The sequence below is a fragment of the Pseudophryne corroboree genome, chromosome 4 (assembly GCF_028390025.1).
Source record: "Pseudophryne corroboree isolate aPseCor3 chromosome 4, aPseCor3.hap2, whole genome shotgun sequence".
NCBI classification, from domain to species: Eukaryota; Metazoa; Chordata; class Amphibia; order Anura; family Myobatrachidae; genus Pseudophryne; species Pseudophryne corroboree.
In genome coordinates, this window is record NC_086447.1 from 829,279,454 (window position 1) to 829,293,766 (window position 14,313).

At 48.4% G+C, this 14,313-nt stretch overlaps 1 protein-coding gene across 1 annotated transcript in view; it reads right to left on the reverse strand.

The window, feature by feature from the left end:
• The window catches only part of ISM1 (isthmin 1), a 121,846-nt gene that overhangs the window by 49,366 nt on the left and 58,167 nt on the right, over positions 1-14,313 (reverse strand). The window contains exon 2 of the mRNA XM_063918541.1: positions 11,873-12,094. Coding sequence (XP_063774611.1) covers positions 11,873-12,094 — 222 coding nt within the window. The remainder of the gene's footprint in view (positions 1-11,872; positions 12,095-14,313) is intronic.

Here is a 14,313-nt window from a genome sequence, read left to right on the forward strand (position 1 = left end):
CTTTCGCCTGTCCACAAATGTGCTCAAATATGTAGTAGAAACAATATTTTTCCTTGTTTTAACTCTTCTGTGGAAATGTCATTAAGAGTTGAGATAGGTATAGATTTTTTTTTACGTTTTTCTCCTTATTCCTGTTCTTATACTCAATTTCTTTTTCCTATTCACAGGTTTCTCGATTACCATCTTGTCCTTTTTTTTTTTTTTGGAAGAAAGTAAAAACAACGTAGACCTGCGCAAATGATGGTTATTTGTGAGGCGATGTTGACCTCCAGGTGGTGGATCACTTGAATCCCTGTAAAGTCTAGATGGATGGCCATAATGGGGTTTCCAGGTATCACAAATTAAATGAGGAGATGAGGCGCTTTCTTTTTTCTACCAATAAAAATTGGTAGGCGCATGATATTTACAATACTAAGGTTCCTGTTTGTGGAAATGATGCTCATCTCTTCTAGAGCTCTCTCTTATAGGTCAATGTTTAACTGCTGTGCAGCAGGCAACCAAAGCATAGCTGGCACCATCAACTTAGTTTATAATTTTGGGCAAGGGCAGCACTGGGCTCTTCTGGGTGGCTCAGACGGGATGTAGTTAAAATGCCGCCGGACTGGATCCCGGCGGTCGAAATACAGACACTAGAATCCTGAACGCCGGCATCAAAATCCCGATGGAGCTCAGGATCCCAGCGTCAAAATACAGATGCCTGGAATTCTGAAAGTTTTTAGCAGGATGCGCTTGCGTCCTGCTGCGGGGGGGTGGGAGGTTAGGTTTAGGCATTAGAAGGGGGTTAAGCTTAGGGTGCAGGGACGGGAATGGCATGGTTAGGTACCGGGGAGGGAGGGTTAGGGTTACGCACTTACAAGGGGAGGTTACAGTTAGGCACCAAGCGGGGAAGGTTAGGTTTAGGCAGCGGGGAAGGGAGAGTTAGGCACCACTGAGGAGGGTTAGGGTTAGGCACCCACAAGGGAGGGTTAGGGTACTTTCTGGGGGGCTGTTGGGATTCTGATGGTAGGGATGCCAAAGATTTTTGGTACTCATTGTTAAATCAGTTTCTCTGGCTCCATCTAAGGAATACTGTTCAACAAGGGGTGTAGGGGGCACTGTGAGAAGTTGGCACATCACACTACGCTTGTTTGTAAACTAGCCCCTCCCCTCTACATCCCATAAACCCCACTGGAGTCAATTGGATACTTTATACCACTCTAAAATAGAGCCCACTAAATAGTCAACAATGCTACACGTAACCAAACAGTTAAGAAACATGTAGTAGACTACAACAAGGGGGAGGGAAACAGTGCCCCCAGATAGCTCAAGAGAAATGGATTTAGTGGTACCAAATATACTACTTCCTTTTACAACCAATCAATGTCAGGATACCGGCGTCAGCATTCCAAGCTGTGTCAGGATTCCAGCATCAGGATTCTGACTGCCGGGATCCTGTCCGCATCCTGACAAACGCATCGAAATTTATACACTTTAAAATGTATGAACTGATGACCAGGTGGTTGCCTTGCACAACTGTTCCAATGATGCACCATGCTGCGCTGCCCAAGAGGCGCTTGCTGAGCTGGTTGAATAAGCCACAATACACTCTGAACATTTTCAGAAACGTACGTCCATCATTTGGCCACTGTTATCAATCGCGCTACGGACATCTTGGACACAGGCCAACCTCTCGTGACTATCCATTTTTCGCATGGAAGCCAAGTGATCATAAATCCGTAAGGCTTACATAACATCTTGCTAGGACAGGTCACCTAACGACAAATCCTGAACCAAGGCAAGAATAACAATTTCCTGAATTAAGTGAAAACGATATGACAACTTGGGCGTAGGCCTAAGATTAGCCCTATTCTGGTGATAAATCATATGTGGAGACAGTTATGAAGGAGCTGCCAGCTCTGACATATGTCTTGCAGAAAAAAATGGCTAATAGGAAAGCCACCTTCCACATAAGATTCTTAAATTTGACAGAATCAAGAGGCTCAAAAACAACCACACCAAGACCTACGCCTCCACACTAGGGACCCAAAGAAAATAATAAGATTTTAAACCTACCGGTAAATCTTTTTCTCGTAGTTCGTAGAGGATGCTGGGACTCCGTAAGGACCATGGGGATAGACGGGCTCCGCAGGAGACATGGGCACTTTAAGTAAGACTTTGGATCTGGGTGTGCACTGGCTCCTCCCTCTATGCCCCTCATACAGACCTCAGTTAGAGAAACTGTGCCCAGAGGAGATGGACAGTACGAGGAAAGGATTTTTGTTAATCTAAGGGCAAGATTCATACCAGCCACACCAATCACACCGTATAACCTGTGATATACTATCTAGTTAACAGTATGAAACATCATATCATCGGTCCAAAACCGACGAAACTATAACATAACCCTTATGAAAGCAATAACTATATACAAGTCTTGCAAAAGTAGTCCGCACTTGGGACGGGTGCCCAGCATCCTCTACGGACTACGAGAAAAAGATTTACCGGTAGGTTTAAAATCTTATTTTCTCTAACGTCCTAGAGCAGAGGTTCTCAAACTCGGTCCTCGGGAGCCCACACATTGCATGTTTTGCAGGTAACCCAGCAGGTGCACAGGTGTATTAATTACTCACTGACACATTTTAAAAGGTCCACAGGTGGAGCTAATTATTTCACTTGCGATTCTGTGAGGAGACCTGCAAAACATGCACTGTGTGGGCCCCCAAGGACAGAGTTTGAGTACCTCTGTCCTAGAGGATGCTGGGACTCCGTAAGGACCATGGAGATTATACCAAAGCTCCCAAACGGGCGGGAGAGTGCGGATGACTCTGCAGCACCGATTGAGCAAACAGGAGGTCCTCCTCAGCCAGGGTATCAAACTTATAGAACTTTGCAAAGGTGTTTGACCCCGACCAAGTAGCAGCTCGGCACAGATGTAGTGCCGAGACCCCTCGGGCAGCCGCCCAAGACGAGCCCACCTTCCTAGTGGAATGGGCCTTAACCGATTTTGGTAACGGCAATCCTGCCGTAGAATGCGCCTGCTGAATCGTGTTACAGATCCAGCGAGCAATAGTCTGCTTTGAAGCAGGGCCGCCAACCTTGTTGGCTGCATACAGGACAAACAGTGCTTCTATTTTTCTGATCCTAGCCGTTCTGGCCACGTAAATCTTCAAAGCCCTGACCACATCAAGGGACTTGGAATCCTCCAAGTCACGTGTAGCCACAGGCACGACAATTAGGTTGGTTCATATGAAAGGATGAGACCACCTTAGGTAGGAATTGAGGACGGGTCCGCAATTCCGCTCTATCCATATGGAAAACCAGATAGCGGCTTTATCACATAAAAGCCCCTAATTCCGAAACTCGCCTAGCCGAAGCCAAGGCTAACAACATGACCACCTTCCAAGTGAGATATTTCAACTCCACTTTCAAGTGGTTCAAACCAATGTGACTTAAGAAAACTTAACACCACGTTAAGGTCCCAAGGCGCCACCGGAGGTACAAAAAGGAGGCTGAATATGCAGTACTCCCTTTACAAAAGTCTGTACTTCAGGCAGAGAGGCCAATTCCTTTTGAAAGAAAATGGATAAGGCCGAAATCTGAACTTTAATGGAGCCTAATTTTAGGCCCAAATTCACTCCAGTTTGTAGGAAGTGAAGAAAACGGCCTAGATGGAATTCTTCCGTAGGAGCATTCCTGGCCTCACACCAAGAAACATATTTTCTCCATATTCGGTGATAATGTTTAGATGTCACGTCCTTCCTAGCCTTTATTAGCTTAGGAATGACCTCATCCGGAATACCTTTTTCCGCTAGGATCCGGCGTTCAACCGCTATGCCGTCAAACGCAGCCGCGGTAAGTCTTGGAACAGACAGGGACCCTGTTGCAACAGGTCCTGTCTTAGAGGAAGAGGCCACGGATCTTCTGTGAGCATTTCCTGCAGATCCGGATACCAGGTCCTTCGTGGCCAATCTGGAACAATGAGTATTGTTCTCACTCCTCTTTTTCTTATTATTCTCAACACCTTGGGTATGAGAGGAGGAAATACATAGACCGACTGGAACACCCACGGTGTCACTAGGGCGTCCACAGCTACCGCCTGAGGGTCTCTTGACCTGGCGCAATACTTTTGTAGCTTTTTGTTGAGACGGGATGCCATCATGTCTATTTGGGGCAGTCCCCACCGACTTGCAATCTGTGCGAAGACTTCCTGATAAAGTCCCCACTCTCCCGGATGCAGGTCGTGTCTGCTGAGGAAGTCTGCTTCCCAGTTGTCCACTCCCGGAATGAACACTGCGCTTACATGATTTTCCGCCCAGCAAAGAATTCTGGTGATTTCCGCCATCGCCACTCTGCTCCTTGTGCCGCCTTGGCGGTTTACATGAGCTACTGCGGTGACGTTGTCTGACTGGATCAGAACTGGTCGGTCGCGAAGTAAGGTCTCCGCTTGACGTAGGGCGTTGTATATGGCCCTTAGTTCCAGGATGTTGATGTGAAGACAAGTCTCTTGACTTGACCAAAGGCCTTGGAAATTTCTTCCCTGTGTGACTGCTTCCCAACCTCGGAGGCTCGCGTCCGTGGTCACCAGGATCCAATCCTGAATGCCGAACCTGCGGCCCTCTAGAAGGTGAGCACTCTGCAGCCACCACAGGAGAGATACCCTGGCCCTGGGGGACAGGGTGATCCGCTGATGCATGTGCAGATGTGACCCGGACCATTTGTCCAATAGGTCCCATTGGAAAGTCCTTGCATGGAACCTGCCGAAGGGAATGGCTTCGTATGTTGCCACCATTTTTCCCAGGACTTGAGTGCAATGATGTACTGACACTTGTTTCGGCTTCAACAGGTTCTTGACTAGAGTCATGAGTTCCTGCGCTTTTTCTATCGGAAGAAAAACCCTTTTCTGGTCTGTGTCCAGAATCATGCCCAAGAAGGGCAGGCGAGTCGTAGGATTCAGCTGCGACTTTGGAATATTGAGAATCCAGCCGTGTCGCTGTAACACCTTCAGTGAAAGGGATACGCTGTTCTGCAACTTCTCCCGTGATCTCACTTTTAAGAGGAGATCGTCCAAGTACGGGATAATTGTGACACCCTGCTTGCGCAGGAGCACCATCATTTCCGCCATTACCTTGGTGAAAATTCTCGGGGCCGTGGAAAGCCCAAATGGCAACGTCTGAAATTGGTAATGACAATCCTGTATCGCAAATCTCAGGTACGCCTGATGAGGAGGATATATGGGAACATGCAGGTATGCATCCTTTATGTCCAGCGATACCATAAAATCCCCCCCTTCCAGGCTGGCGATGACCGCTCTGAGCGATTCCATCTTGAACTTAAACCGTTTTAAGTAAAGGTTCAGGGATTTTAAATTCAAAATGGGTCTGACCGAACCGTCCAGTTTCGGGACCACAAACAGGGTTGAGTAGTACCCCTTCCCTCTCTGAAGCAGGGGAACCTCGGCCACCACTTGCTGAAGACACAATTTTTGAATCGCATGTAACACTATCTCCCTTTCCAGGGGAGAAGTTGGTAGCGCCGATTTGAAAAACCGGCGAGGAGGCACCTCTTCGAATTCCAGCTTGTATCCCTGGGAAACAATTTCCATTGCCCAGGGATCCACCTGTGATTGAACCCAGATGTGGTTGAACAGTCGAAGACACGCCCCCACTGGAGCGGATTCCCTCAGGGGAGCCCCAGCGTCATGCGGTGGATTTTGCAGAGGCCGGGGAGGACTTCTGTTCCTGGGAACTAGCTGTGTTGTGCAGCTTTTTCCCTCTGCCCTTACCCCTGGCAAGAAAGGACTATCCACGTACTCTTTTGCTTTTATTTGGACGAAAGGACTGCATTTGATAATGAGGCGCTTTCTTAGATTGTGAGGGAATAAGGCAAAAAATTCGATTTACCTGCCGTAGCTGTGGAGATGAGGCCTGGAGGCCCTCTCCAAACAATTCCTCACCCATGTAAGGCAAAAACTCCATATGCCTCTGAGTCGCCATCACCCGTCCACTGTCGGGTCCATAAGACTCGCCTAGCAGAAATGAACATAGCGTTTATTCTGGAACCCAGTAAACTAATGTCTCTTTGAGCATCCCTCATATATAAGACAGCATCTTTTATATGCCCTAGGGTCATTAAAATGGTATCCTTATCAAGGGTCTCAATATCCGCTGATAAAGAATCTGTCCATGCTGCTACAGCACTACAAACCCAGGCCGACGCAATTGCCGGTCTGAGTAACGTACCAGAATGTGTATAAATGGACTTAAAGGTAACCTCCTGCTTGCGGTCAGCAGGATCCTTGAGGGTAGCCGTATCTTGGGATGGGAGCGCTATCTTTTTTGATAAGCGTGTCAGAGCTTTGTCTACCCTAGGGGAGGATTCCCACCGTATTCTGTCCTGTGACGGGAAAGGATACGCTGTTAGAATCCTTTTGGGAATCTGTAGTTTTTTGTCTGGAGTTTCCCACGCTTTTTCGCATAACTCGGTTAGCTCATGTGAGGATGGAAAGGTGACCTCAGGCTTCTTTCCTTTATACATGTGTACCCTCGTGTCAGGGACAGGGGGGTTCCTCTGTGATATGCAAAACATCTTTAATTGCTATAATCATATATATCGAATACATTTAGCCACCCTTGGCTGCAATTTTGCATCATCGTAGTCAACACTGGAGTCTGAATCCGTGTCGGTATCTGTGTCAACTATTTGGGATAGTGGGCGCGTCTGAGACCCCGAAGGTCTCGGCGACATTGGGACAGACATGGGTTGGGTGGTCTTCTGTTTGCCGGCGGTCGGGCTCCCGGCGCTCAGTATACCGGCGCCGGGAGCCCGACAGCCGGAATACCGACAATTATTTTCCCTCGTGGGGGTCCACGACCCCCATAGAGGGAGAATAAAATAGTGTGGCGCGCGTAGCGCGCCACCGTGCCCGTAGCGTGGCGAGCGCAGCGAGCCCGCAAGGGGCTCATTTGCGCTCGCCAAGCTGTCGGTAAGCCGGCGGTCGGGCTCCCGGCGCCGGGATGCTGGTCGCCGGGAGCCCGACCGCCGGCCAGCCGTAGTGAACCCCATGGGTTGACTCCCTGACTGTACCCTAGCTTCAGCTTTGTCTAATCTTTTGTGCAATAAATTAACATTAGCACTTAAAACATTCCACATATCCATCCAGTCAGGTGTCGGCGCTGCCGACGGAGATCTAATATTCATACACTCCCCCTCCTCCTTAGGTGAGCCTTCAACCTCAGACATGTCGACACATGCGTACCGACATACCACACACACACACACACACGGAAGCTCTTTTCTGAAGACAGGTTCCCCACCAGGCCCTTTGGAGAGACAGAGAGAGTATGCCAGCACACACCCCAGCTCTATATGACCCAGGAAAAAACACAGGATGTTTACCCAGTAGCGCTTTTGTAGCATGTATATGTGCCAATTATGTTCCCGCCCCCCCCCCCCCCCCCCCCCCCTTACTATAAAACCCTCTTTCACCGTGTGTCAAGCAGGGGAGAGTCCGGGGAGCTTCCTCTCAGCGGTGCGGTGGAGAAAAAATGGCGCTGGTGAGTGCCGAGGGAGAAGCCCCGCCCCCTCGGCGGCGGGCTGCTGTCCCGCTCAAATTTCCTAACATGGCGGGGGCTCTTTTTATACATGTACAGTGCCCAGCTGTACATGTATATATGTGTATTTGCCACAGGAGGTGTTTATTGCTGCCCAGGGCGCCCCCCTCTGCGCCCTGCACCCTTACAGTGACCGAAGTGTGTGAGGTGAATGGGAGCAATGGCGCACAGCTTCACTGCTGTGCGTTACCTCTATGAAGATCAAGGTGTCTTCTGCCGCCTCTGAAGATCTTTTCCTCACATACTCACCCGGCTTCTCTCTTCCGGTTCTGCGAGGAGGACGGCGGCGCGGCTCTGGGACGGACGGCGAGGGTGAGACCTGCGTACCGATCCCTCTGGAGCTAATGGTGTCCAGTAGCCTAAGAAACAGAGCCCTGAAACTCAGAGAAGTGGGTCTGTTTCTCTCTCCTCAGTCCCTCGATGCAGGGAGTCTGTTGCCAGCAGGCTCTCTGAAAATAAAAAACCTAACTAAAATACTTTCTTTTACAGGAAACTCAGGAGAGCTCCCTGAAAGCACCCAGTCTCCACTGGGCACAGTATCAAACTGAGGTCTGGAGGAGGGGCATAGAGGGAGGAGCCAGTGCACACCCAGATCCAAAGTCTTTCTTAAAGTGCCCATGTCTCCTGCGGAGCCCATCTATCCCCATGGTCCTTACGGAGTCCCAGCATCCTCTAGGACGTTAGAGAAAATAGCAGTTGCGGCGGCCTCGAGCACATCACGCTCATACCAGTCTCCCAGCAACTGGAAGCCAACCTGCAACACTACTTCCTGTTACACCCATAAGCTCCGACTTCTGGCGGGTGTCTAACCATTGACCACCAGGGAGCTAAATAAGATTAGCCACATATGAAACGTTTTTACTTGTAATCATAGTATGGCATCTTTAAAGACTTTTAAATAATCATTTGTTGTCCGGAGCTTTGCAACATCCGGTTTCCGGCAACTGCCAAACTGGAAATGGTCACAAAGGACTTGTAAAAAAGGGAACTCTTTTACCTACTATCTCCATGCTTTAAGGAAGAGACATTTACAGTCTCAAAACATGATGGCCATTAGGGAAAAGCAGGACCATCTTTACCAGAGACTGCGGCAGTACTAGAAGCCTATAGGAAAGGTTATAGCAGTCTTTGACAAAAGGGTTTTTTTATTAACCCAGCAGATATAAGTGTTGTTCTCTTTAACAGCCTGAAATCTCACTTAACCATTTGGATTTTATTGCTTCATCTTAGACCTCTTATGTAAGCAAAATGGTTTGTTTTTATTGCATATCAAATTCTGCATTCACCAAATAGTTTGCTTTGCATATTATAGCCTTCAGAAATGTTGGTATGTATATTTTCCCGTTGGTAGTAAACACGTTACACTATGTTGCATATATTTTTCATTTCATGTACTTGACAGCACCGGATCATAAACCTCATACATACTGCCAAAGACAAGTCTCCATTTCCTTTTATTTCATGTATATTTCCCTCACAATTTTTTAACTTAGGCCCCAAAAAGTAGCTCCAAATTTTTACACCACTGCACATTAAAAGTGTGCATTCTGCTGTATGTTCCTTTAAAAGTCATGGCAAGGAGTCATTCAACACTACACCATTCAGTTGCACACCAGTATCTTCAAGTCATTCAATGGTGGTCACATAGCCACATAATGTACATTGAAGCATAGGTGCCAGAATGGGGAGGGGGGGGGGGGGGGGGGGCAATCGGAAGCCCCCAATAATCTGAGAGGCACCAATGTACTGTGTTGCGGGGGCTGCCATCTGGGGTTACCATAGCTAATGTTTCTATAGTCTCTGGACTTAGATAAGCCCCTTTCCATCTGCTCCACTTCCTGACTCAGCATGTGTCCTGGGCTCTCCTTTCCTCCCCCCTGCACCTAGCTCCGGCCCCTACAGAGTGTGTCTAGTTACTCCATGTACCTTCTTTCCCTCCCTATCTGTCCTCTCTCTCCCCACCTTGGACCACCCAATCCGCCCATTTACCACTGGGTTCAGCTGACGAGAGAGAGAGAGAGAGAGAGAGAGAGAGAGAGAGAGAGAGAGAGAGAGAGAGAGAGAGAGAGAGAGAGAGAGAGAGAGAGAGAGAGAGAGAGAGAGAGAGAGAGATCTCAAATAACACTGACTCATCACAAAATCTCCTGAACCATAAGGACTAGGAACCTTAAATTTGGAAAGTTGCATGCTTTTGTGGGGTGTGGTTCGTTTTATCGACAGTATCTAGGTCGACAATGTTTAGGTCGACCACTATAGGTCGACAGTCACTAGGTCGACATGGATGGAAGGTCGACCGGGTTGCTAGGTCGACAGGTCTAAAGGTCGACATGAGGATTTATTTTTTTGTGTCGTTTTCTTCGAAAAGTGACCGGGATCCCAAATTAGTGCACCGCTTCGCTCGCCATGCTTCGGGCATGGTGCCTTCGCTCCGCTACCGCTTCGTTCGGCACACTTTACCGTTCCAATCGTAGTCCACGTGGATCGTTAAGTATGAAAACATCCCCCCCCCCCAAAAAAATGTGAAAAACTCATGTCGACCTTTAGACCTGTCGACCTAGCACATGTCGACCTTCCATCCATGTCGACCTATAGTGGTCGACCTAAACATTGTCGACCTGGACACTGTCGATCTTCAGACCGGATCCCGCTTTTGTAATGTAGGAACCCAACAAGAAAGGATTTTTCAAAATTTTACCCACAAAGGGGTTAAAAGGGGTGAGATGATTATTGGAAATCCCCCCCTCCCCCCCCCCTCACAGGAGGAGAGTTAAGACAGCCCACCCAGCCAGGGCTATAAAAGATGCATGGTGTCGGCAATACCAAGTCGTGGAGGGGGGAGGACACAATGCTCTGTTCCTGGACTTCCTTGCCAGTGGCGGTTGCAGAGCAGTCCGTTATTCAAATAGGGGAGCCAAATCAGCTGCCACCCCTAAACACTTTCAAACAATGCTGGGTGTGGCTCCCTACTTGAATAATAAACTGCTCTGCAACTGCCACTGGCAAGGAAGTCCAGCCTTATGGTTCAGGAGATTTTGTGATGAGTCATTGTTATTTGCCAACCTATTTCCAGTCATGAGAGGATAGTGTCTCAATTATCAGAGATTAACCTGTCACTTGAACTAAACATTGCCGAACCTCTCAGACAGCAATAGGAGGAAAGGAGAGATAGATATTTTGACTCTTAAATGCATTAAAAGGAAAGCTTGATAGTCAGCAACTGCTTATCTGCTGTGTAAAAGGGTACCCGACGGCTCTCCCATACCCCTTTTCCACTAGTGATGCGGGGTCGCAGCTGGGAGCCTAACATGGGTGCTACTCTGCTGTGACCCGCATCAGAGCCCCCTTTCCCACTGCACTCACCAACCCGGCATATTGCCAGGTTGGTGACGCGGCAGGGGCGGCTCTGGGAGATCACATGATCTCCCAGTACCGCCCTTCCATACACTGAACGGGATCCGTGTCGCATAGACACTGCTTCCGTTTACACTGCACAGCTTACCGGGTTGTACCGGGTTGAATTCGTGTTCAACCCGGTAAGCTACCTGGGTAGGATTCCTGGATCACCTGATTCGGGTTTTTGCAGAGGGAGCAGTTTCCACTAGCAAAAAACATGGATAAATGCGCACCCCCCGTGCATTTACCCATGTTTTTTGAGCTAGTGGAAAAGGGGGTACCAGTGACCTTAAGTGTTGTGCAAAAATATTTACCTTTTTACCTCAAAGGAGGAGCCCTAAGGAGAGCGAGAAGCTAAGGAGACCTAGGGCCCTTTGGAATAGAGTCAGCCTATCCCTGCAAACCTTACATATTTAACATACAGCGGGCGGAGCTTGGCCTGTCATCCCAGCATTTATAGCACTGAGCAGGGCAGCAATAATTATATATATATTTTTTTTTTTAAATTGTTTTAGATGAGAGAGAGAGAGAGAGAGAGAGAGAGAGAGAGAGAGAGAGAGAGAGAGAGAGAGAGAGAGAGAGAGAGAGAGAGAGAGAGAGAGAGAGAGAGAGAGAGAGAGAGAGAGAGAGAAAAGAAAGTTTTTTTTACTTTTATATTTAGGGGCACCAAGGTGGAATTCTAACTTGGTCCTCCCCCAACCAGAAAATGTTCTGACACTCCTGCATTGAAGTATAGTGCAGTTACCAGTACATGGTAACACTGCAGAACCTCAGTAATCTGTAACAGCATCGGACAAGATTCCCCTCACCCCATTTGCTAAATGTAAACCTGATACAGATTAAAAGATTCCCATCCCCCCAAAGGAAGCAGCATAAGGTGTGCAATTTACCTGAATGTTTGGATTTTGTCCATTAATATCAGCCTTCGACAAGTCTGGAAAGTTTGGAAGATCCAAAAGGAAGGAGCCTGGTCCATCTCTTTGTAAAGAGGAATGTCCATTGGTCATAATCCGGTGTTTAGGTAGAGACCTGCGTTTAGCTTGCTCATCCAGATACTCCTGTCTTTCACCATGGGTAAATGGAAAGCTGGCTTCAGAAGAGGGTTGTTCATTCTGCAGAGATGAAAGGAGAGTCACAGACTGGCTTTTAAAAGCAGAATAAAATCTAGGAACGCTTTTGCCCAACTGTCTCTGTATTGTCAGTGTCACAAGCCTTGGTAACGTGCTGGTGATGTAAACCTGCAACACTGACTTACATATAGAGTGCTGGAGCGCTTGCTTACACAATAGCTGCAGCCATAGTGCAGTGAAAGCTACAGATGTCTGCCTAGGTGTACGAATGGCTTCACTTACACTGAACATTTGCCGTAGCTACCATACACCCTGCGCTGCCCACAAAACACCACTTACCATATCTTGAGTCACTGTGTGTTAGGGGTCACTTACTGCTGCCAACAGCCTCAGGGCGGGATGTACTAAGGGAAAAATGCGGTAACCCCCCCCCACCCCCGCGCTTTCGGGGGTTTCACCGCATTTTCAAATGTACTAAGACCCCACCACTGGTTTTTCGCCGTCCAGGTATCGCCATCTCTGGATGGCGATACCCTATAGAAGCCTATGGGCTTCTTATCGCCGTCCGCTGCAGACGCTGAGCCCCCTTCCCCCTGGCATATCTTCCTCCAGGCAGCCCTGGTCCCGGAAGGTAATCTCCTCCTCCCCTTAGCAACGCGGCCGAAGGTCCTTCCGGGTACAGGGGGAGGAGGCGCCGGGAAAGCCTGCTGCCTTGTCCCCGGCAGCTGAGGAGAGGGAGAGCCAACGGAGGTGACAGAGTCCCCCCGCACACCACCTTACAGGTATCCCTGGGGGCCTCAGTCACCGTATTGCGATGTTGATCGCATATGTTAGTGTAGATATGTGATCAACATTGCTGCGATGGGCGGCGATGTATACATCCCGCCCTCTTAGAGAAGAAGCTGCTGTTCCTCCATGTCAGCGGCAGGCACTGGGTCCACCATTTACATTAGAGTGGTTAGGTCCCACCCCTGATAACCTGCAAGTGTAATCTAATAGGGGTACAAGCCATTAGGTCGACCTCTATTGGTCGACATTCACATTGTCACTAGGTCGACATATACAAAATAGACATGAGGTTTTTTGTTTTTTTGGCGTCGTTTTCTTCGTAAAGTGATGGGGAACCCCCAATTAGTGCACCGTGTCCCCTTGCATGGCAAGCGAGCTTCGGGCAAGGTGCCTCGCTCCGCTGTGCTCGGCACAGGTTACCGGTCACAATCGTAGTCCAAGAATAATAAACAACACACGTTGTAAGCATTCACATTCTGTACTTATTACAATAGAGTTTGGCAGGCAGCAGCTATGTTATTTATTTACAGTAATATCACACTGAGGGCCTAATTCAGACCTGATCGTTCGCTAGGGTTTTTTTGCAGTCCAGCGTTCGCATAGTCGACGCCCACGGGGAGTGTATTTTAGCTGTGCAAGTGTGTGATCGCATGTGCAGCCGAGCGGTACAAACCCCCCCCCCCCCCCCCCAAAAAACAACAAAAACCTTTGTGCAGTTTCTGAGTTGCCCAGAACTTACTCAGCTGCTGCGATCACTTCAGCCTGTACAGGGCCGGTATTTACGTCAGACACCCGCCCTGCAAACGCTTGGACACGCCTGCGTTTCTCCAACCACTCCTAGAAAATGGTCAGCTGCCACCCACAAATGCGTTCTTCCTGTCAATCTCCTTGCGATTGGCTGTGCGAATGGATTCTTCGTAAAACCCATAGCACAGCAACGATCCGCTTTGTACCCTTGTGACGCGCTTGCGCATTGCGGTGCATACGCATGTGCAGTTCTGACCTGATCGCAGCGCAGCGAAAAAAGCTAGCGTGCGATTAAGTCTGAATGACCCCCTATGATCATTAACTCGTCCTGCTACTAAGCCTTGGAGAGAGATAAAGTACCAACCAACCAACCCCTGTCATTTTTCAAAAACAGCTTGTAACATGGCATTTAGGAGCTGATTGGCTGGTGTTTTCTCGCTCCACTTTATCACTTTCCAAGACTTGGTACATATGTCCCTAGAAGAGTTGTCAGCTTTGTATATAACAGTTTGAATAGCTAAATAATTTACCCCCAGCGTCTAAGAATAGCACTCTACAATAAATCTCTGCATGTGAGCTATGGCTGGGCTTCGGGTAATGGGGTGCTACACATTTTTATTCTTATTTAAAAAAAATTAAAATATTATAAATGCTAAATTTAGGTGGAGGGATTCAAATGCAACATTTTCGTGAGGGGGGGCATTAGCTTCCAGATTGGGTATTTA